The sequence below is a fragment of the Amyelois transitella genome, chromosome 18 (genome assembly GCF_032362555.1).
Source record: "Amyelois transitella isolate CPQ chromosome 18, ilAmyTran1.1, whole genome shotgun sequence".
NCBI classification, from domain to species: domain Eukaryota; kingdom Metazoa; phylum Arthropoda; class Insecta; order Lepidoptera; family Pyralidae; genus Amyelois; species Amyelois transitella.
In genome coordinates, this window is record NC_083521.1 from 3,876,734 (window position 1) to 3,899,549 (window position 22,816).

Consider the following 22,816-nt stretch of genomic DNA (forward strand, 5'->3'; position numbering starts at 1 on the left):
ATATACCTACGTACGATATAGATTCTCTGATAATGACGGGTGAACTTGCAAAAAATTCCGTCGCCTCATTCTTATTCGTACAAGGCTATGTGCATTCACTACCTTGTTTTAAAAAGTGATTGTCAACAAAAACAATCGACATGCTTATGGACAAAAAATATATTCGATTCCGTATTTTTCAACTAGACGAACTAAGGTGCATTAACTTTAATTAGGTACATTTAGCTCAATGGCCAAAAACTCAAGTAAGTTAAAAAAACTCACTGGATTACTCTGTTTTAAAGAGTTAATAAATAATTCTGTAGGTATCTATAATGGATATACTTTCTCCCCCAGCCATTGCATCCATTGCATTGGCTGGACTGGCTACTGTACTGTAACTGAAAAATTAAACATTAAGGTGGAGAAATCAAATACATAGAAATATTAAAACATCTGCACAACTTATGTGTAAGTCGTTGTTAACTCGTATTTATCTATTTGTTTGCTATAAAGGATGCAATCGCATTATCTGCGGGCGGTATCTTACTAAACAATTATAAACGCCACTTTTAACTATCAGACCAACCTATCTTTAAAACGCAAACAATTGTATTGAGTTGTCGTCGACAAAAGCAATTTCACCACATTTTTTTTGCTGAAAATAGATGAAATAAGGCATGCTTGCACTTAGCTTTGTTCCTTGTACCTACTTTATTGTTTTGAATTTAAATAAAAGTATAGTAGTTAGTTACCTATATGCCATTCATCATGATTGCGTAGCACCACAACGTCATTATTCTGAGAGATTAATAATAGATTTATAATCACTTCGGAAATTCTAATGACTTTTTAATTTGTTGCCACAAAAACAGATATCATATTACATACCACACAATGGCTGCACATTGTAAGTTACGTATTAATTTTCCCACATACCCTTAAAGTAATAACATTCTTTTGTGTGCAAACAGTATCCATTTCTCATTCATCTGGTAAATTGTATGAATGGACGGACGTCACAACACTCGTGTGGTCATTGGTGCGTGCTCTACTCGATTGCGGCAGAAGATAACATCTACTTATTTGGGATACAATTACAAGTTTAGGGGATGATGCGCAAGTAATGTTTGGGGTGTGGCCGAGGTAAGTTCCACCCCTCGTAGGTTGCTTTTTTGAATGTAGGAAAGATGGTTAGTTTTGGTTAAGTTATCGTAATGGACGTGTCTCGGGTCGGTCGGTGCAGATCGGATTTCAGCATCGATAGGATTCTGAGTGAGGATCCTCGAAGGGAGAACGATGAGGTGCCGAACTGGTTGTGCTGCACTCGGTACAGGCCGCCGAGACTTCCACGTTTGTATCTTTTAGTGTCGCGATTAGTAATTTACATCTAAGTCTGATGTAGGTAATCTGATTGCTTTAAGGCGGAGATGACAATAACAAATACATATTGCGTAAAACGCTAATGACTATTTATTTTAATTCTATATATATATAGGTACATATTTACAGCTACCTTTTGTATTTGCATCATAGAATGACTAGGTACATAACCTAAATAATAAACTTAAAAAAAATCTAAATAAAAAATTGTATCAACGAATAACACGAAACACCATGTGTAAGGTATACCTACTGTGAAAACAATCCAAATTGTTGAGCTGATATGAGTCCGTACAAATTCTGATCAGGTAGGATGCCTACGATGAACCCTGTCCCATCAGACTTAAAAAATCCCATGGTTGTCGTTAAAAGTCTCCTAAGGAAATAAGCAAATTCGTGTAGGGCATCTCTGCGTGTAATTTTAAAAGTCAATCAAGATATGTATCTATCTTTGAATCTGATATCCAGTTGAACGTGGCCTTGTTTTCGGGTAAAAGGCTCTTTTAACCCTGTAACTACATATTCTACAAAGAATAATTAAATCAAAGTCTATATGTACTTAACTTATTTATTAATATTTTGTAGGATCAACAAGTAGCGCCTGCCGCGCGCGGCGATCCGGCCGGCATGCGCGAGTGCCGTTCACAGCAGCGCAGGCGGCGGCGCTGGAGGCCGCCTACGCTCGGGCTCCTTACCTCGCTCCCCCTGCATTGCGTGCCTTAGCAGCAGCTCTTCAACTAAGGGATGACAGGGTAAGTGGCATGAAGCGCTTTTTTCTGGCGTTAGTGCCGGTTGCCTCCTTACCTATTTGGGAAGAATGAGTTGGGCAGTCAGGTTGTCACACTAAGCAAGTTTCGTCTGACCTCCGCAACTTACATATTGAATCCAGTTGCTGCCTTATCTTTCGTCGCTTTAGTTTGTGACCCATACGGGGTTCAGATTTCGGAAGGTAGCATGAGGTATCCGACTGTGTATCAGATTAACTTAAATTTAAGCTCGACCAGCTCAAATTGCTCTGTAACTTAATTTTTACGTTATGCACATAGTTTTTCATTTGTTTAATCTAGGTAGACAGTTTTAAGTAGAGTAGGTATACTTTTTTATGTGGCCCACCTTCACAAACACTGTCCCAAGTGTGTTTTGAGCTATGTTTCTAGGTATATTAGTATACAAGGCCAGTAAAGAAGGGGTACATACCTTTTAGCGTCTTTTATATTGTTTCAGATAAAAATTTGGTTTCAAAATAGAAGAGCTCGTGAAAGACGAGAGAAAACTACCACTATCGCTCCACCAAGTTCGGTGACTCTGCCCGCGACACCACGCGTCCACCCTCCGCAAACTCGATGGATACCGTATACAAATACCATTCACTCCACACCTAGAGATTTCTTAACTGATAATTCTACACATGAAGATGCAGCGATAGACAGTGGAATGGCTTATGATTTGACCGTCACACCTTTACCTTTTCATTCTCAGTCGAGAAGTCCATCGAACGATAGTGAAAGGTCAGAAACGCCTCTTGATATAGAAAGTATTGACGAATGAAACCAAATACGAACTGCCTATTTATATACGTATGAAAAGTATATGAAAGGGAAGGGCTACAACATAAAATTATTCATCAGTTTATTGGCCTTCGCCTATTTATGCTACGATGCCTGGGGTCCGCCTCCAATCAAAAATAGGGTGCAAGCACACAAATTTAAGAGAAAGAATATATTTCTTCGCTCTGTTTAGGTATAGTATGATAGTATTCAAACGATACTGGATGACATAATGCAGGTCATACGCAATCGGTTTCTGAGTAATAATGGAGATAAATAATAATCGGCACGCGATTAGGATGGATGAGTCTATCAAATTAAATTATAAATAATGTATACAATTTTGCTTGACAACGTAGATAAAATTTATGCTGCTGATTACTTGGAACTGTAATTAATTAACTTTGATCAAAGAAGACACAGCTGAAACAAAATTCCTGAATAACCAGTCATGTGCGATTAACCTATGTTTTTAATAATTTCTGTGATAAAGATATTGTGTCATTTTATATTGAAATAAATTTATTTATATGGTAATAATCTATTATTTGAAATGAAAGGATTACTTCTAGCGACCCCATGAGCCTCAGCGTCGTATGCCAATTTAGAAAAATAAAAAAAATATCAATAGAAAAATTTAGTCGTACAAGAACTTTTAAACCCCTCCGGGAAAGAGGTGTGATTTTGTGTTACATACAGAACTTTTCCAAATAACATTTTCATCTTCTGATATCTTTGAATAGCGATTAATCTCTTCATAGCACTTGTTCAGAAAACATGGCAGATGTTTGAAATGCCTCCCGGGCTATAAACGGGGTATGAGAAAAATGTAAAGAATATATTGCTTAGGCTACCTATGTATATTTTTACCAGTTATATATAATATATAAATATATATAAAATTTAAAATTATAGCTGGGTTGCCTTTACAGCTCTGTGTTTCATACATATTTGTGTTTGTAACCAGTTAGAATCAGTTAGCAGTTGTATTGAGGCCGCACTGGGTCTTCATTCAATATAGTCGCGAGCCACTACTCTTATCGATACCAATGGTCCATTGGTAGTTAGTTAGTTACTATAGTTACGCGTACGCTTTTTAAAACTATAGAAATGAATTAGAAAGTAAATGCAAATCTAACTAAAGAATTTCGTTTAAAATTGTATTAGTAGTACTTGAACGGGACATTTTATTTACACCCACTAAGGTCCTTTCTAGTCCCCAGACTAAGTTTGTATCGTTTTATTTTTTTCTGAATATACGGTCGTAGGAGCAAGTTTCAAGTCATGTTCATTCAGAGCATCCCACAGGAAAGATTAAGTGGTCGTGGTCAACCCATGATGAACTATGCAGGAAGTCCACCTGCTTAGAGGTCGTGAAATTACATACAAATTAGCGTTAACTTGCCTGACACGTTTAATCGAGTACCTAAAACTAAGCCCCAAACCCCACAGATGTCGCCAGGTTCAGGTGCCTAACCATTATAAAATTGCAAAAGCAAATAAAAGAAATTATTAGAAAAACCTTATTTACTTATTAAAAAATCTCAAAACTGAATTACAGATTCTAAATACGCTGTATAATTTTAAGGCATTATTATTTTTAGCAAAAGAATTACTATACATATAATTGTATTTCTTTACGTTCCGAACAGTTTTATTGAGAAAACATTAGTAATGACAAGAAGAATTAACATACCGACAATACAGACATAAATATAAAAAATAAAAATGCTTAGTCAATTATTTTTAACTCTTTTAACCTTTTTTAGTTTTAAACTAAAACTCAATCTGTGTTATTTATACATAATAAGTTTTTATATCGCCAAGACATAATGTAGAGCACTGGATATTGCACCTTGATTCTTTAACACGACCCGTGCGCATGCGCATTATGGGCGGGCAGATCGGTGAATGAACACGATGTCTAGCGACTAGTTACTGCCTACCTCTGACTTTTTGACCCGGAGATTATGAAGGGTGATCGCACTTGCTTATCTGTTTTGATAACGAGTGCTGTAACACTCACTCAGTGAGATTTTTTCTTTAAATCGTAATAAAAACTTACTAGTTTTTGATCGCAATTTTGATTTTTTGACCATGTCCTGTGCTATTTACATTAAATACTTTTTATTTTTTTATCTTCGTGTGGTATTTAAATAGACTTATCAAGCACTTACATCAATCAATATTTATTGCAATTTCATTATCCTTGAATAGACTTGTCAAAAACATCAAAAATTTTTTTTTTTAATTTCATTATCCCGATATTTATTTACACCATTATATAACAGTGAGGTTATTTCAGATAGATAAAATGTAGTGGAATATCAAATAGGGACATCACCGCGAGCTTAAATATAACATTTTGTCTTTTCTTAACACCATTCACAATGGTGTCTAGCACACCACTAAAACTAACTACAACTAGATATAAAATAAACAAACATTCGTTTACTACATACACACCTTTATACATTTATATTGAGAGTTCATTTGTTATCAATGTTTTGCTTTTAATTACGCTCAAGATTCACATCGTAAGACATAACTATAATACATTTATCACCTGAAGTAATGAATTTCCCTGTTGTACCATGGCAACAGCGTATCAAAATACCAAATATGAAATTGTTGCAATTTCACAATCGCAACAACTACAGTGGGTTGCCAAATTAATAGGGACAGTCACATTTTTTATCATATTTTTTCTTCAGGCGCGTTTGACTGCTATTTCAAGTGGTGTAAGTGGTCCTGGAATGTATTTTTATGTTCACAGCACCTCTACAGATCAACTTGAAAGTAAATTTCAAGTGTTATGGGATTTGTTTATTTTGTAAAAATATTTTATTATCGGGAGAGACGCGCAGTCCTTCACACGTGTAAAAGTAAAATAAGTAACTAATTATTTTAAAAAGTTATTTTGTGATTTTGTGAAATTATTATTGACTGCAAGTAAGTATTACTTTATTTTTATTAAATCTTAAGTATTTTGGGGCTGATTTTAGGACGAAATTAATTAATTTTTTATTTTTACAGCTTTCACTATGGGTCGAGGGGTAGATTTGTCTCCAAGAAAAAAATCTGAGGTTAAAACCCTTCTTTTGCACACAAGTCATTCTCAGAGGAAGATAGCAGAACTGGCTGGTGTTTCTAAGTCGGTAGTAAATATAATAAAAATAAATCTGGATCAAGATCAGCCACTTTTGCCCAAAAGAAAAGGCAAATGCGGAAGAAAACGGATTACGACACCACGGTCCGATAGGAAAATCAGGGATATGTGTTTGCAAAACAGGAAGAAAAGTGCTGGATTGTTAACCCAGATGGTACAGGAGTCTGGAATACAAGTTTCGAAGAGAACTGTACAGCGTAGGTTGGCAGAGGAAGGCCTGACCGGACATCGCCCAGCTAAAAAACCGCGACTGACAGAGGCGATGAAGAAGAAACGACTTGCTTGGGCTCGTGAACACCGTCTGATGAGTGTTGAAGACTGGAGCAAGGTCAGTTTTAATGTCAATTGATAATTTATATTAATATTATGGTATATTATCTAAAAAGATTTTCATATAAGTTATAAATATTTTTTTTCAGGTGTGTTTCTCAGACGAATCAACATTTGAGATTCTTGCCGACAAAAGCAACTTTGTCAGGCGGCGCCCAGGCGAGAAATTTCACCCTGACTGCATTGTGGAACGCGTTAAACACCCTGTTAAAATAATGGTATGGTCTGTCATAAGTGCTAAAGGGGTTGGGCGTCTCTACATTGTCCAGGGAACCATGAGACAGGACCAATACAGGCAGGTCCTAGAAACTCGCTTGTTGCCGCAACTCCGGGAATGGTTCTCAGAGGGGGAGGAATTCATGTTCATGCATGACTCAGCACCATGCCATAAAGCAAGGAGTGTAACAAAATTTTTAGCAGACCACAATATACCAGTTTTACCTTGGCCTGGCAATTCTCCAGACATGAACCCCATCGAAAACTTATGGGAAATTACCAAGGCGGAAATTGCCAAGGAAGTGATAACCACCAAGGTAAAACTGATCGAAAAATTAATAAATGTGTGGCACCACAACCCTAAAATAAAGGAAAGTGCCAAACAGTGCATAGAAAGTATGCCGAGGCGGATCGAAGCACTCATTCAGGCTAAAGGAAATGTGACAAAATATTAGCTATATCTCATTGCCATTTTCGTAATACCTGCTAATATTTTCTAATTACCCAAAGACTGTTATTTTTTTGTTTAAACTACTTGTAAGATGTGTGTCTAATATTATTAAATATAATTATAACTCAAAACAACGTTTTTAATTAGTTATGGACCAATAAAGTGTAAAAAAACAATATTTTTCGACTGTCCCTATTAATTTGGCAACCCACTGTAGATAGATAAAAGTTCATATTATTATGCCACCCTATTGTACTGCGTCTTATTATTAGTGTGACATCATCGTTGGAGTTTACACAGGCCGAACGATTCCTGTCAAGAAACCGTTCCGGCTCACGTGCCCCACTTATGAAAGGAATTACTGTTTATAATGTACTTTCATTTTATAATAACTTCTGGCAAAGCAGCTTCACTGAAAAAAATTGTGCCAATCCTGCGGTTTTACTCTAACTTTTATAATTATATATCGTGACGTCATTATCTAACTGTGAATGCGCCGGGTTGACGTTGACTACTTTTATACTGTCACAAAGTGCGTCATTGCCATTTTGCGGTTTTATTTAAAACCTCTAATTGTACTATTCCTGTCATACCCACCCTATCTTTTATAATAATTATTCGTGACGTCACTATTCTACTGTGAATACTATGACTGCGCCGGGTTTACGTTGACTGCTTTCATACTGTCACTGAGTGCGTCATTGCCGTCTTCTGGCACCGTCGCTTTACTGAGAATCTCGTAATGGGCCGCGTCTTCTAAGGCAGGGCTTGTCTCATCTAGACTGTACCTAGAAATAAAAATATATTACTTCATAACCTTGTGTTACACTTCTAAATGATTATGCCTGTGCCGTAGTGTGAAGGAACATTTCATCGACATAATTATTGTAATGATTTATATACGCTTAATTGTACCTGTTTGTGAAAAATATCGAAATAAACTAATCCCATACCTACAATAATAGGGTTCTACGTACCCAGAAAGGGAAATACTATATCCACATACCCGCATGCCCTGAAGAAGGCGGCCGCGCCGGCGTTGTGCGTGAGCGCGGTGAGGCGCACGAAGCGCATGCGCGTGGACTGCGCGAGCTTCTCCAGCACGCGGAGAACGCGCTGACCGAGACCGCGCCGGCGCCCGCCAGCTTCCACTTGCACTTCGTAACTGTAAGAATAAAATAAAATCAAACAGTAGATACCTACTGTAAATCTCTTATGCGGGTAATTAAAATTACAAAGTGCATGATGTGTAAGATCAAAAGTTGGACATTTGCTTTTTGTCCCAATAGTTTTTTTACTAAGGTATCGTCCACTTCGATCGTTCCCTACCCAAGGCTCTTTTAGAGGACATCCTTGGTGTCGAACAGGTTATATAGAATTGAGGGGCTAGAAAAAAGGTTTTCAACGGTAAATCATCCAGTTGCCTGCCAGGTTTCTCTATATGTTATTCGTTCAGTAATCAATTCGTTTATATAGGCAAATAGAGTTTTAGAACAATAAACTTAATTCAAACAATATTGCTCATAAAATAATCAGTAATAAACTACACAGATAAAATATAAACGTCTTATTTCATCCGGATGTTGTTAAATTGGTGATGATAATTAACAGCATTGAACTGTACAGAATTCACGTCGTATTTCGCCGAATAGTTCTTAAATTAGTGATGATAGTATAGCTAGTACATTAGCTGTTTTTCTAGATGATACCATTGCCACGATAAACGTATCGAATCGACCCCGTCTGGTCGGGCGGTGCAATGTGACCTCCGCGTGCGGTGGTCAAGTCATTGGTAAAACAATAAAAACTAATTGGCGCGATGCAAGTAAACAACAACGACAGATACTATTATGTTATCCGTTGGTCGAATATTTTTGCTCGACTGCCCTAGATTTTCTCATTTTGCATTTATTGGATAACACAGAAAGGACAGCTACAATGACCTTACAAAACATACCTACAGGTAAATATACTCGTATGTTTAAATCCAAGAATTTTTATTTTATCTGCCAAGTCACATTCAAGAAGAATATTTCTATTCTATATTAATATTCTCGGCAGGAATCTTGTTATAATGTCTTGGCTAACAAAGCATTAATATTATATTTATGTCCATAATTCTATCTATAATTAGTTGACTTTTCTACGATATGAATGAGAAAAAAACTTGAACTATCAATTCCTCTTAATAATCGTGGCGCGAAGTTTGACGTAAAAAAAATAATATAGGCACTGATTAACAAAACGGTTCACAAAAGCCACACGATAACGATATCATCAGAAATGTAATGCAATTTCTAAATCGAGTTTTAAGTAGGTATTTTATATCTTTATATGGTTACATAAGGTTTGGCCATGTTGTGATAGTAGGAATACCTACTTCTTTGTAGAAATCTCGTAATTTGGTGTGCCAACTTAAACTCGAGGATTGGGGATTTTAAGTTTCTAAAAGCCCTTTATATATGTATATTCTGCATATTTCAAAAAGATAAACTTACAGAAGTGAATCATTCTGCATATAAAAAAAATCATCATCATCGATTACACACTATTCTGAACGATCGAATACGAAAAACTTAAATATGCAAGTAGGATATTTAAATTTTTTTTTTTACTTTAAACCAAACTTTGAAATATTTAAGTTTTAGCTCTATGAATTTTATACGGAGAAGAAATATTGTATTGACCCGTGGAGACATCGATAAACACTGTGGTAGATAGGACGCGTGATTTAAATACTATTTTTAATTAGCAGGCATATTTTTTGCTCACTTAACAAAAATAACATAACAATTAAATACATAATACCTTAAGAAAATAATAATATTTAACCGTTGCTATGTTGTTTAGGGTTGTACACAGTGAGAAAGTACCAACACATCTCGTATACCTACTAATATGGCATGTCTACATGTAAAATATATAATAAATTAGGAAATTAGGAAATATCGGTACCTATATTAAACGCGCTTTTATAAATATTTTACTGCCCTATAAAATCAGAGATACGCTACTAGAAAGAAAAAAGTAGGTAATTCTGTACATTGTTTATTATAATGATATTTAAACGTGAAGAATCGGTTTCTACAATACAGCTACGTTACCGTGTAGAAATTTGCAATAAATTAAAAAGAGATAAATAATTAAAACTCACATGATTCTTCACTATCGAATTAGGTCCACACCTATAATGATTAGGCATTAACCTGAACTTAATGGTAGTTTGTAAGTTTTTGATGAATAAATATGATCGATAAACCATATCGTCAAATGATGATTATTGACGTATTCCTACATCAAAAGGGCACACCTCTAAACATTACACAAGATACGCAGCACATTGACTCTAAACGATTATGGTCCGCCGCGGTTGACATAGAAAACTAGACATTGGGTGAATGTAAGAATGACTGAAGAAAGTTTTGGTGCGATTAGGCGGGCCGACCGCGGTCGGGCGTACGCGCGGGCGGGGGTTTGTCGCGTCACCGATCACCGCTTATCAGGCGAGGTTTGTAGAGGCGAGGCGCGGCGTCTGCGCAAACCGAGTGGAGCAGCAGAGAGATGCAGGTGCGGGTCTGCCTGGTGCTGTTGTGCGCGGTGGCCGGGCACGCGGCCCGCCTTCTGGCCGTGCTGCCGACCAACACGAGAAGCCACTATGCCATGTACGGCAGGCTTGTCGAAGCACTAGCCAGGAAACAACACCAACTCACCGTCATTTCGCATTTTCCAATGGTAAGTAAGCCAATTTATCGTTTTTATATTTTTGTAGTGAAAATTAAAATGCTTGTAAAAATGAGTAACCATTTCGCGCCATATAGGCCTGCAGGCAGGCAATCAAATTTTCTAGAGTTCCCAAATGTTTTTTCTAACGCAGGGATTTCAAGTTCCTACGTAAAGAACATCAGTATAAAATTCAGTTCAATATCAACTAAGAACTTATAAAACTGTCAAGAAATACTTACAAAATAAATGCTCTCCTATTATGTGACATGGCTATTTAAAATTATGGTGCCAACGAAAAAATGCAATATCATGTGAAATGAACTGTAAACTTTTTCAGATACTAATGTTTTTAAGGTAATTTACAGTTGAAATTGCGATTAAAAATATCGTACACATAATTGTAACATTGCGAAGTGTCGTGATCTCGTCCAGTGATATCAACTAGACAGCGGGGCGGACCCGTGATAATGTATTCACTACGAAGTATTTATTTGGGGATTTTATCAAATTTTAATACATATGTTATTTTCCATCGACTGAAATTTTTATAACCCTTAGTTAATTCATAAAATTTTGCCAGTAGATCGACACTTACCTACTCAATTTAGGGAAACAAAACGGCAAAAAAAAGGTGGCAGTAATAGGAAATTCTGGCATAAAACAATATGCAGGGTCTTGTTATCTGATAAAAACTTTTAAAGAGGAGATCGGTTTATTGTCGATCGCGAAACAAACACATAACCCGCCTTAAATGTCAACACAAAGGAATCACTCCCATTAGTACCACATAGAGATGATCATCATTAGTACCGAATAGTACGAATAGTCGAACAAGTTATGTTAATGTAACCTAGGTATGTTAAATTTTAATAAAGAGGCACCTATCAGACAGCACGGGACAAACTCGTGTATGATACTTGTGCCATTATCGTAAATCGTATATCTAAATTGGGCCGACAACCCTACCATAAATACAAAAACGATTTCACAAAACTAACTTCTATTAAAGATAATGTCAACGAACTTGAGTCCAAAACTTGTCTGCCAAGGTGATGATCGGTCATTCATATGTAGGTAGTTAGCACACATGAATAATCTCATCAACATATGTATATATCACCAAATTATTGCACTGACAATATCACTTAAATTCAAGCACGTGAATTTCAAATGAGTTTTGGTTAAAGGTACGCATTACACTAGTTGTTTAACTAATATTGTTTGATATAGTGGTACTATCAAGGAATCGTATGGCCTTTCACCTCTCTGTTTGAATCATCTTATCGCACGCATTAATTATATTACATTCGAAGGCGTAACATAATTTCGCCGCTATTATACATAATAACAATTTGATTCTTCTTTCAGAAAAACCCACCACCAAACGTAGAAGTTATAAGTCTGGCAGGGACCATACCAGAGATAACAAACAACCTGACAAAACAACACCATTCGTTAAAGCCAGACTTCATGATAAACTTGGAGAACATAATGACAGAATGTGTCCACGCGTGTGATACTGTGTCTAAATTGCCTGCGATCAAATCGCTACTTAATTCCTCAGTCAATTATGACTTAGTGATAGTTGAAGTTTTTGGAAGCGAGTGTTTCCTTCCGTTCGGGCAAAGATTCCAAGCACCGGTAGTGGGATTTCTCTCAAGCGTTCCTCTGCCTTGGTTGAACGAGCAACTAGGCAATCCAGAAGCAACGGCCTACGTTCCCGCTTACATGACGCCTTTTGGTCAAAGGATGAACTTATTGGAAAGATTCTTAAACACAATGTCTGTAATATGGGCAAAGATTCTATACAAATATAAGTCACAGATACCATCTCAGGTCAGTATGTACCCAGAGTACATAAGAGTTTTGATATCGCTTAGCTCCGAAACAAGTGAGGCACAATAACCTATTTTGTTTATCTCTTACAGACAATAGCTGATAAACTATTTGGTCCTGGTCCTAAATTGGAAAGTCTAGCGCAGAACTACAGCCTGGTTCTGTCTAACAGCCACTTCAGTATCAACGAAGTGCGTCCTTTGGTACCGGGTTTGGTGGAAGTTGGAGGCCTACATTTAGATGACTCCCAAAATTTACCTGAGGTAAGCCATCAGGAACACAAAATGTAGTAATATTATAAATTTTAAAAATAAGCTGGAGATAAAAATTAGTCAGAATAGATTACAATTTATATTGGTAAAATATGTAAATTTAAAGTTGAGATAATACAGGCAATTTAGGGTATACTGCTTTATCCAACCCGGGAAAACAAAATTATCAACTGGTTGGATCTTATTTCTAAAATAAGAACTAGCTTAACAAGAGATACACAAAATCTAAAAAATAATAGATCGACGTTTGATTTTTAGTAAACTAGTTGTTGTATGACGTCATGATTGTATAATTTGTCTGATAGGTGTCTCCAGAATCTGAGAACTGATAGCGCAGTGATCACTATTCACAGTTTTACACTATATATCATAATAATTAATAATTACTTTGTAAATTACGAAGGGTTCAGAAAAAGCAAATACTGTCGTTAAAACCTTTTCGGTTAATTACGTTAACAAATTCAAATTCAAAATTTTATTAATAAATATGAGACACTTCATATCAGTTTATAATTGTCATATCTTTTGTTTTCACAACATTGGTTGACGTCAAATGAATTACTTAACTAAGTTTACTGCCGCTTCCAAAGCGTCAGTGAAGGAAAAGCGGTAACAAACGCAGTGCAGTTTGTACAAACTGTAGATATTGCAAACCACATGACAGTAATTATACATTGTAAATAACATCCAAATCCATCCAAGTGATACTTGTATATGGTATGTATCATAGATTTGCATCAATAAATAAATAGTTAATTATAATGATTATGAATTGAACAGACCTTTACACTGCACATGCGGTAATATCGATGAGCTACGTGATCCAATTAATACGAAGACGGAAGCGTTTGGGAAATAAGTGTCATTCAAGGAACTAGCGGCGGTAATGCTTATTAGGACGAATTATTTATTACATGATAACCCCGTCATAGAGTATTCTAGAAACACGTATTGGCTAGTCCTTGATAAAATGTTGATTTATTATTGTGTTATTGCTAACTATTACGGAGAAAGGACCGCTACATTAATTACATTCATAATTATTGACAAAAGACTTGTTGTTGATGTCAATGAAAATACCAATGCGATTAGTAACTATTTAAAAAGTAGTAACAAACAACATCATTAGATAGATTGACTACACAAAGATATCTACATATAGTAACGTATGATGACGTCTATATCCCTTGCGAGGTAACAGAGCCAACAGACTTGAAGAGAAAGGCCACGTTCAGTAGTATAGCTAAATATTTTTTGGAGGCGACTAAGGGAAAGCCCTTAGTCGCCTTTTACGACTTACTTGAGAAGTAAAGTGCCGGGAACCACTAGACAAAGATTATTTTTTGCATCATAAAATCTAGACGGCTGTTAAAAAGCATGATAAATTTTTCACAAAGTTTTAAGCGGACTCAATTCTATCATATAGCCAAACAGCTGAACGTGGCCTATCAGTCTTTTCAACACTGTTGACTCTGTCTATCCGGCAAGGGATATAGACGTGATTATATGTATGTATGCACGTCTAAGCTGTGATATAAACAGCTCAGGATGCCAGATAATGGGGTTAAGTCACAACATTAATTTCTCATCGAATGTTATTGAATCTTCAGAGTAATAACAGTATGCAAGTGCTTCGCGTTGTGCGGCCGACTATTAACCCATTTTCACAAGTGCAACAGGGAACTATCGCGAGACCTACGACCCTCGACCTTCTGGCTTCGCAGATAAAGCCTAATGAATCAAGCTGTTATTGCCAAATTCTAACTCGGCACATACACGATCAATGGATAAATGAATGACCTACTTTTGAATTGTTTGTAAATACTCTTTGTCATGAAAAATGGTTGAAAAAAGTGTAATTTATTGTCTCACAATGAGATTTCTCCACCTAATTGATCTAAATTGACATAATTTTTGTCACAGATTTCAAGTATTGTTTTGAAGTTAATAATTTTTTTTTGAGCTTTATAGACCCCTTAGTTTTTAAATTAAAAGGGCGGTGTAATATAATTTGACAATATGCTTAAATTACAAACAATTAAAGATAAACAAATTATCAAAATAGGAACAACCCTACACAAGGGCGATATGTTGTTTTTATTGGACGCAGGTCTACTATGGGCGATGTAGTTTCATTTGACCTGTACTTGAAATATTAATTGTAAACAAATAAAGATAAATAACTTATCAAACTAGGAACTATCCAATGCGAGGGCGTTTGAATTTGTTTTTAATCGAAAGCAGGCCTTGGCCAATAGATATAGTTTAACTAAGTCTAGAAACATATATCATGTCTTTATCCCTTAAGGCGTAAACTAAGTCAATAGCCTTGGAAAAGGTCAAGGTGGATGGTTTAAGATTCAGATTAGATGTCGAAAGAATAGCAAGTAAAAGCCCTTTCTTCGATTGATTTCGAGACGCAGCTGCCTGTTTTACACACTATGTCTTTTATTATCTACCAGACCATCGTGCAGCATAAAATTTATTTGAATCATTTCGTTTCAACAGGAACTCAAATCAGTCCTAGACGCGGCGACAGAAGGCGTGATCTACTGGAGTTTCGGCTCCATGTCGCGCATCGAGACTATTCCTAGCAGAAAGCTAGCCCAGATTTTTGAAGCCCTCTCCCGCGTCAGTCAGACCATCCTCGTCAAGATGGACAGGCGCATGTTGGCCAGAAACCTCACAGTGCCGGATAACGTCTATACCATGGATTGGATCCCGCAGTATGCTACGTTATGTAAGTTATATTTGTAGCTTGGTTTCAGAACTCGATGCAGATTATACACATTATACTTATTAAAATAGTCCATAAAATTTGAAGGCAATGATAAGTTTGGAACGGGAACGCCGTGCGCCATCAGCTGATCATATTATCCTATTCATATAAAGTCTCACTGATTTCCTTTAAAAAAATAAACAATTCGTAACAACTATACATTTGAGTATCTTATCTTATAAATCTGAAGTTTTTAACAAATTGACGCGATATCAATTAGGATTATGATAAGTGAGGGGCTCACTTTGTTTTTAGGATGACATTTAAGGTAAAACTTTAATATTTTTATTGCAGGTCATCAAAACGTCAAGCTGTTTATATCCCACGGGGGCTTACTCGGGACCCAGGAAGCCGTAGCGTGCGGGGTGCCCATGTTGACTGTACCTCTATATGCAGACCAAGCGCTCAACGCCCGCGCCATGAGCGACCGCGGCGTCGCCAGGACTGTCACGCTCAAAGAAACCTCTATCCATTCTTGGGCGGAAGCTTTGAACGACTTGCTTACAAACCATAAGTAAGTATTTTATATCAAACACTCTTATATGTATTTATTTAAAGTGAATTCCACGATAGCCTTGGTATTCGTGAAAAATGCTTTTAGCGTATAAAATATAACTAATTAGTACCAAGAAATAAATATATATTTATTTAAATTGGACGGCATGTAAGGGCTTTGTTATCGTTAAAGTCAAGTTATAGTGATATGGTCATACCCAACCTGATAATTAAATACTAAACAAACATGTTGTTGATGATATGATTTAGTTCTATCATTATCATTTTTAAGTAGAATAAATTTTGCAGGCACCATTATTCAGAAACAAGATTTCTGGGTTTGTTTGTAATGGTCGCGTGGCGGTTAGTGGGTTAACCATCTAATGTTAACAAGGCAATCGGCACTTTAGAAGTCAACGACACTTTTTTTTATTAAGGGCCATAGGTCTCTAATTAAAATTATCTTTACGAATATTAAGTGTAAACAATTCATAGTGATATAGTGGATGCTGGCACCGACCTAATCGGCTAGCGACATGTTTTTGCAAGCTGCCTTATCAGTGGTGTCTCCGTCAAGTCTGATATGACTTAGGATAAATTGCTAGTTCTATTGTTTGATTGTTACTCTCGATCACATTAATTATGCAAGTGTATTCTTAAAAATTGTACGTCATAAAAACATGGCCCGCAACACATCGACACTAGTTAATAAAGTTATGAAGCCCATGTAGTTATACCAAGACAGTTTATTTATTCCAGTCCCGGCTTTCGAGAAAATATGTCAGTTATTACTAAGATCATTGCTTTTTCTAGTGGTTGACACATTTTCTTTTGCTTATTGTAGTTATGCAAATAGATTATTAAAATTGTATTCGAAACAAGCTCAGTCTAAAACATGAGCTTATCCACTTCGAAGAAATAATAATTATTGTTACAGTGAATTTCAGTTTTCTTTTTTTCATCTGTACCATATCTTTCGTAGCTTTTATTCACTTGATATTAATTTTAATAAGTTAATTTTTTCGCTTCTTAGAATGAGCGGCCGCTTTTCTTATTAATTGCCGTTTCGATGCGATAGCTGTTGGTGACAGCGGCAGCACGATAACCTCTCTCACTACAATGATAATATCCACAGTTTCATATAATGTATTAAAAAGTTACGAGAAATTAATACTATGTTCTACTTCAGGGTCGATTTGACAAATGCATCGAAATTTGAAACCAATCGAAGTGATTGGAAAGATGGTTGAAATATTTTTAATGATGGTATATGTATACAAATATTGTAACAAAATTGGCTCTATTGCAATAATAAATCTTAAATCTTGATTAGATGCTGCTAGGGAAAAATTGTGAGGAATATTTCAACTGAATATGAAACCAGTATTCTTAAACGTATGGTCTCAATATAGCTAAGTAATATTGTCTCTATATTCCAGGTACAAAGAGAATGCCCTAAAACTGCGTGACATATTCCTGGACCGGCCGCTTCCGCCTCTCGAGACGGGAGTGTACTGGATAGAGTACGTCCTCCGACACAAGGGCGCACGGCACCTCCGCTCCCCCGCCCTCGACCTCACCTTCCCCCAATACATACTCCTAGATGTAGCCGCCCTTAGCTTAGTAATAACTGCCATGACCATATACATTCTACACAAATTATTCCGCTATCTATGCACTAGGTGCATTCGGTGGTTGCCTTCGCAACTCGTCTTCGAGAAACAACTCTTCAGGAGGAATGTAAGCCTGTTCCTCTGCCTCCTTTGGAAGTACAAGGTGAAAGCTAATTGACCAGTGCTCAATGATAGCGAGATTGTATTATAAAATAAAATAATGTAGGTGTAAATAATTATGTGTAAGATATTTATGAAATAAAATATTGTTGTAATGTTTATGTTGCCTTATTTGACAGTGTTTAAGACCACCATTACCACCTGCTGATTGAAAATATTTATAGGAAAATATATTTAAATACATAGGTAAGTACTATGTTGAAGAAAATAAGAATTATTTTGTGTTTCTTACCAATAGAGAACTGGTTCTCCAAAGTCCATGTCAAATCGGAAATGTGAAAATGCTAGTGGAGTGCCATTTTTGTCTTTAGCTATGAGGTACCATGCTAAGTCGTCTGTCATCTCTTCCACTTTCCGTTCTTTGTTCCAACCCCATGCACAAGTCTCATATCTGCAAGTTTACAATTTCTCAATAATAATCCATTACTCTTGATTATTTCTAATCAAACCTAAGTGGACTTAAAAACTCATCTAGTGTTCAAGATGTTACGAGTAGATGCACACTATTGCCACACATTTGATTTAATATAGTACTTCATACACACAGCAGTGGGATTTTTGTGATCTGGATGATCATATTATTTTATCTGTGACTAACTGAATTATATTTGTCTTTGATGTCATGGTTATAATTTCAGCCAGTTATTGGTCTTACATTTTGGTTTATTATTTACATTGAGGTTGTAAAAATTACTTGGCCGAACTTTGGAAACGAATACCTCTGGAGGGGGTTGGGAGATTGTGGGGGGGGGGGGGTATGGTTTGTATTTTATACACAAAGCGGAGCATTCAAACTGAGTCAAAAAAGGTAAGGATACATTAGGTTTAGATAGGTGTTAAAGAAATCTATTAATTCTTATACTTGTTTTCTTTACAGGTTCTCCCCCCCTGCCCATTTGGCAGTTAATGACCTTTAATATACTTTTTATATGAAAACTTTAAAAATTCGTAAAAAAAAACTATAGGTCACGGACGTTTTTAAAATTTTACCAATTACTTAATTAAACAGATTTGAATACTTACAATTTCTTCATATTCCGTTCAGTAAGGTCTATAGCCCATTCTAAAATGGGTTTTTCCAGTTGTGAGGCCCTCTGAATGTACATATCGACTTCAAGGTCATTGCCTTTGTACACCAGCAACTCTTTGCAAAACGACGACAGGTCCTGTAACTTGTTGGCAGAGTTCACATAAGACATTCCATCAGCTATGCGCCGCTGTTCCACTTTCCTTGCCTGCCGCTTTTCTTTACTTTTATTTGCAGAAGCTGTTGTTTTCTTCTGAAACATAAAAGAGAATGAGTAAAACGGAGAGGAAGTAGTATTATCAAATCATAAATTAACCTACAAATAATTTTTGGATGTACATTTACGGGATGTTCAATGAAAGACCGAATGCAATTTAACGAGAAACACAGATGAATTATGTAGGATTGGTGATTAACATTCAAGAGAGATAATTCTTCACCGATCTTTTACTATTGTGGGTTATTATAATGTTTAAACATTGTGGTCGAACGAGATCGATTATTTTTAAACTTACACCCATATTGCTCCGATTTATTATTATTATTTGATATTGCACAAACAAGTCAACTACGGTTATTAGAATAAAATAAAACGGCGGGAAATAATAGAAAATTATCAATCAAAGAAACCAAACAAACAACAAGACAGGCTATCATAGACACATATGTCATTAATTTATTTCTTTCATAGACAAACACGCGTTTGCTAATTGAAAATGAAACGTCATTTATATTCTATACATTGCTGTCAATGCGGTCAAGGGGTTAGGATTACGCTGAATACTTACGACACATAGGACCTACATATAAAAAGTAAATAATCCACCATCAAAGAGAATATAACCACTACGTTTTTTTCACCATCCAATAATAATCACCCCGAAAAATCAATGAAATTTGAAATTCATTCTATGTCAAATCAAATGTACGATATTTTCTACATAATTAATTTAATAAAAGAATGCGATTTTTTATCAATCACATTTTATGTAAGAAATGCACAAGCAAAGGCACAGGTATGTAGATACATATTTTATAAATATGGCAATCCTATTTGGGCGCAATGAGAAGAAACCGCGAAATTTAAAACAATTGAATGACATGCCTTCTACGAAAAATCAATACATATGTATCGCAAATAATTGCAAAGAACTATCACGTTTCATTGATGATGTTTTTTCAGTTTCCGTAGATGTTTACGATAACATTACTATTTTTTTTAGTAGATAGCGTATTAGTCTGAAACCAGGATACAATTCATTTCTGAGCGGTTTTGGCTTCTTGCCAATATTTCAAGACTGCATCTTACTTCAGCCTGAAAATATATGAAGTGTGGCATCCAAGTGCGCTTCACTTTTATTAATTCAGTACGGAGTTTCACCTTTTACAGTAAAATAAGAAAAATGAAATTTGTTACATTATCGCCAACTAAAGATTTAATGCCAACTTTGGGTCTAGGAACTTGGCAGGTAATTGTAAAACAAATTGCTTGTACGAAAAGTAAGGTTTCAAATGTATTCCGCATGTATTCTTTAATTTCAGGCTCCGCCAGATGTTATAGAAACTGTAGTATATAAGGCGTTGGATCTCGGGTACAGACATATTGATACAGCATTTAATTATAACAATGAGGAAGCAATAGGAAATGCTATCAAAAAGTGGATTAATGATGGTAAAGGTACAAGAAAAGATTTATTTATTACAACCAAGGTTAGTGAATCAATGCCCTTGATCATATATATGTAATTAAATTTAAATGGAATTAAATGTCTATCCCCTTATTAATATTCTGCTTCAAAAAGCTTGTTTTTAAAGACAGTAAGTTAGGAAATTTTCAATTTTTGCTTCTATGATAACTACTGTTGTGGTGACTATTAGGTTTAATCTGGTTAAAACTTAACTCATTCAGGTTTTGCGGATGTCGTTTGTCAAAGTCGTTTAGAGTTCGGCTGAGTGTTGATTTATGTATTTAATTACCTTTGCAGTCTTATATAAAAATCCGATTTTTTAAATATTAAAGTTTTGAAAAAGATGTTAAGTTTATTGTACATATATATGTTTTGATTTTATGCACCAATAAAACAGTCTCTTTTATTCTTTCTAGTTGCCGCACGTTGGTAACCGCGCGTCCGACGTAAAGAAGTTCCTAGATTTGCAGCTTCAGCGTCTCCAGCTAGACTACGTAGATTTGTACCTGATCCACGTGGCGTTCGGCTTCCATTACGACCCCGACAAGCTGACGCCGCTCGTCAAGCCCAACGGAGAGTACGAGCTAGATATGGAAACCAATCATGTCGAAACGTGGAAAGTGAGAATGTTTGTGCATGATTCTAAAGTTCGACATTCACGTTTAGTTACGAATTTGAGCGCATAACATTGATCCTTATTAAAATTTGGAAGTGAATGTCGAATCTTGACAAGATCCTAGACCCATATAAAATAGTACTCGTAATTTTGCAATCGAAAACATCAACTTGGTTCAACATACCTACCCTCTATATATGAGGCCCTCTCCCTTATAATATTTTACTCTATTTTGTCCGGTACTAGTTAGACTGTACCATTTATCAGTACCATTCCAAATCTTTGTAGTAATGGTGCTAGCTGGACGTAAAAAACTTGTCCATTTATAAGTAATGGTTAGTAAAACACTGCCTTTGTTTTTTAGAAAATGGAAGAATGTAAAGAGGAAGGCCGTATTCGCAACTTAGGACTATCAAACTTCAACGAGGCTCAGATATCGAAAATCATCAAGGAGGCCACCATAAAGCCACAGGTTCTGCAGGTGGAGTTGCACGCGTATTTCCAACAGATGGAGCTGCGAAAATTCTGTGCCGACCACGATATCATAGTGACTGCGTATGCGCCGCTTGGTAGTCCCGGCGCGAAGGACCATTTTGTTAGCAAGTATAATTATAGGTAGGTACTTAAATATTTTTATTTCGATTGTTTAGACTATTTGGGAATAATATTAATTTTTCCTGTAAATAGCTTATAATACATGTGTTTATATCTTATTTTTCTATTCCAGTCCTGATACTTTTCCTGACTTATTGGGGCTGCCAGAAGTAAAACAGATAGCTGAGAATCATTCGAAGACGCCTGCTCAAGTATTGCTAAATTTCTTGGTGAAACAACAAATCGTAGTTATACCGAAGAGTACAAGCGAGCATAGACTGAAGGTATGAAAAACAAATAATGAAAGAGAACGATGAAAATATGTAGATAGATGGGATATCTATAATGTCTGCTTGTTTCCATCCTCAACCTTTTTAGTCATTAGACTACATAATTTATGTCATGTACCTACATATATTAAGAATATATTATTTAAAACCTTCGTGAGTTGTACTGTGAATGTCGGGTTATATTATAACAGTAAAAGAATTACCATTTACTGCCAGAATAACTAAATATTTACATATACTGTTTGTAGGAAAATATGGATATATACGACTTCGAATTGCTACCAGCGGAAATGAATGTGTTGAAAAAGTTAGACAAAGGCGAGAGTGGGCGCATCTTCAATTTCCTGTTTTGGAAAGGCGTAGAAAAGCATCCCGAATACCCATTTAAATTGCCTGCTTTAGAGGCGGCTCAAGTTTAATAAGCGTGTTGATATATTATAAACATTCTAGTCTATCACTACCTCCAATTAATTGTTAACTAGATTTAAAATATGCTATGACAGAGTCATATCGTAACAGCAGTAGGTATATGCAATATACGCTTGCTGTATAGCTTTACGAAAGGACTGATGAAGAATGTTAATTTATTGTGCTTTGAGCATAAATTATGTTAAAGTTAATGGTTTTG

The 22,816-nt window shown here is 35.9% G+C and overlaps 4 protein-coding genes across 5 annotated transcripts; 3 read left to right on the forward strand and 1 right to left on the reverse strand.

Annotated features, from left to right (window-relative positions):
* Positions 1 to 69: 69 nt before the first annotated feature.
* LOC106136141 (homeobox protein MSX-2) lies at positions 70 to 3,427 on the forward strand. Of its 2 annotated transcripts, none has more exons than XM_060949345.1 (3): positions 70 to 245; positions 1,948 to 2,114; positions 2,587 to 3,427. In XM_060949345.1, exons 1-3 carry the CDS (start codon positions 230 to 232, stop codon positions 2,908 to 2,910), a joined length of 507 nt encoding a protein of 168 aa, XP_060805328.1. In that variant the 5' UTR covers positions 70 to 229; the 3' UTR covers positions 2,911 to 3,427. The 2 variants fall into 2 exon arrangements, with proteins under 2 accessions (XP_060805328.1, XP_013192054.1); XM_013336600.2 differs by lacking the exon at positions 70 to 245 and adding an exon at positions 1,197 to 1,332.
* Positions 3,428 to 6,912: 3,485 nt separating this feature from the next.
* Positions 6,913 to 19,676, reverse strand: LOC106136216 (N-alpha-acetyltransferase 40). Its single transcript, XM_013336692.2, has 5 exons — positions 19,516 to 19,676; positions 18,997 to 19,253; positions 18,206 to 18,364; positions 8,082 to 8,240; positions 6,913 to 7,863 (listed from the first exon to the last, which is right to left on the reverse strand). The coding sequence occupies exons 1-5, from the start codon at positions 19,519 to 19,521 to the stop codon at positions 7,722 to 7,724; spliced, it is 723 nt and encodes a 240-aa protein (XP_013192146.1). The 5' UTR covers positions 19,522 to 19,676; the 3' UTR covers positions 6,913 to 7,721.
* Positions 10,588 to 18,072, forward strand: LOC106136214 (UDP-glucosyltransferase 2). Its single transcript, XM_013336690.2, has 6 exons — positions 10,588 to 10,807; positions 12,167 to 12,634; positions 12,727 to 12,897; positions 15,415 to 15,646; positions 15,980 to 16,199; positions 17,620 to 18,072. The coding sequence occupies exons 1-6, from the start codon at positions 10,637 to 10,639 to the stop codon at positions 17,969 to 17,971; spliced, it is 1,614 nt and encodes a 537-aa protein (XP_013192144.2). The 5' UTR covers positions 10,588 to 10,636; the 3' UTR covers positions 17,972 to 18,072.
* Positions 19,677 to 20,326: 650 nt separating the features above from the next.
* On the forward strand, positions 20,327 to 22,815 carry LOC106136215 (1,5-anhydro-D-fructose reductase). Its single transcript, XM_013336691.2, has 6 exons — positions 20,327 to 20,469; positions 20,543 to 20,710; positions 21,105 to 21,308; positions 21,669 to 21,919; positions 22,032 to 22,182; positions 22,437 to 22,815. The coding sequence occupies exons 1-6, from the start codon at positions 20,404 to 20,406 to the stop codon at positions 22,605 to 22,607; spliced, it is 1,011 nt and encodes a 336-aa protein (XP_013192145.2). The 5' UTR covers positions 20,327 to 20,403; the 3' UTR covers positions 22,608 to 22,815.
* The last annotated feature ends 1 nt before the right edge of the window (position 22,816 follows it).

What these genes read in the sequence shown, in the direction of transcription:
- LOC106136215 (XM_013336691.2), top strand. Translation starts at nt 20,404, where the DNA reads ATGAAATTTGTTACATTATCGCCAACTAAAGATTTAATGCCAACTTTG. An exon ending in TGGGTCTAGGAACTTGGCAG is followed by an intron (nt 20,470 to 20,542) that starts GTAATTGTAAAA and finishes CTTTAATTTCAG; the next exon opens with GCTCCGCCAGATGTTATAGA. An exon ending in ATCATGTCGAAACGTGGAAA is followed by an intron (nt 21,309 to 21,668) that starts GTGAGAATGTTT and finishes TTTGTTTTTTAG; the next exon opens with AAAATGGAAGAATGTAAAGA.
- LOC106136141 (XM_013336600.2), top strand. Translation starts at nt 1,197, where the DNA reads ATGGACGTGTCTCGGGTCGGTCGGTGCAGATCGGATTTCAGCATCGAT. An exon ending in CAGGCCGCCGAGACTTCCAC is followed by an intron (nt 1,333 to 1,947) that starts GTTTGTATCTTT and finishes AATATTTTGTAG; the next exon opens with GATCAACAAGTAGCGCCTGC. An exon ending in TTCAACTAAGGGATGACAGG is followed by an intron (nt 2,115 to 2,586) that starts GTAAGTGGCATG and finishes ATATTGTTTCAG; the next exon opens with ATAAAAATTTGGTTTCAAAA.
- LOC106136216 (XM_013336692.2), bottom strand. An exon ending in GGAGAACCAGTTCTCTATTG is followed by an intron (nt 8,241 to 18,205) that starts GTAAGAAACACA and finishes TTATTCTTACAG; the next exon opens with TTACGAAGTGCAAGTGGAAG. An exon ending in GCCTTCTTCAGGGCATGCGG is followed by an intron (nt 7,864 to 8,081) that starts GTATGTGGATAT and finishes TTTTATTTCTAG; the next exon opens with GTACAGTCTAGATGAGACAA.
- LOC106136214 (XM_013336690.2), top strand. Translation starts at nt 10,637, where the DNA reads ATGCAGGTGCGGGTCTGCCTGGTGCTGTTGTGCGCGGTGGCCGGGCAC. An exon ending in CCCGCAGTATGCTACGTTAT is followed by an intron (nt 15,647 to 15,979) that starts GTAAGTTATATT and finishes TTTTTATTGCAG; the next exon opens with GTCATCAAAACGTCAAGCTG. An exon ending in GACTTGCTTACAAACCATAA is followed by an intron (nt 16,200 to 17,619) that starts GTAAGTATTTTA and finishes TCTATATTCCAG; the next exon opens with GTACAAAGAGAATGCCCTAA.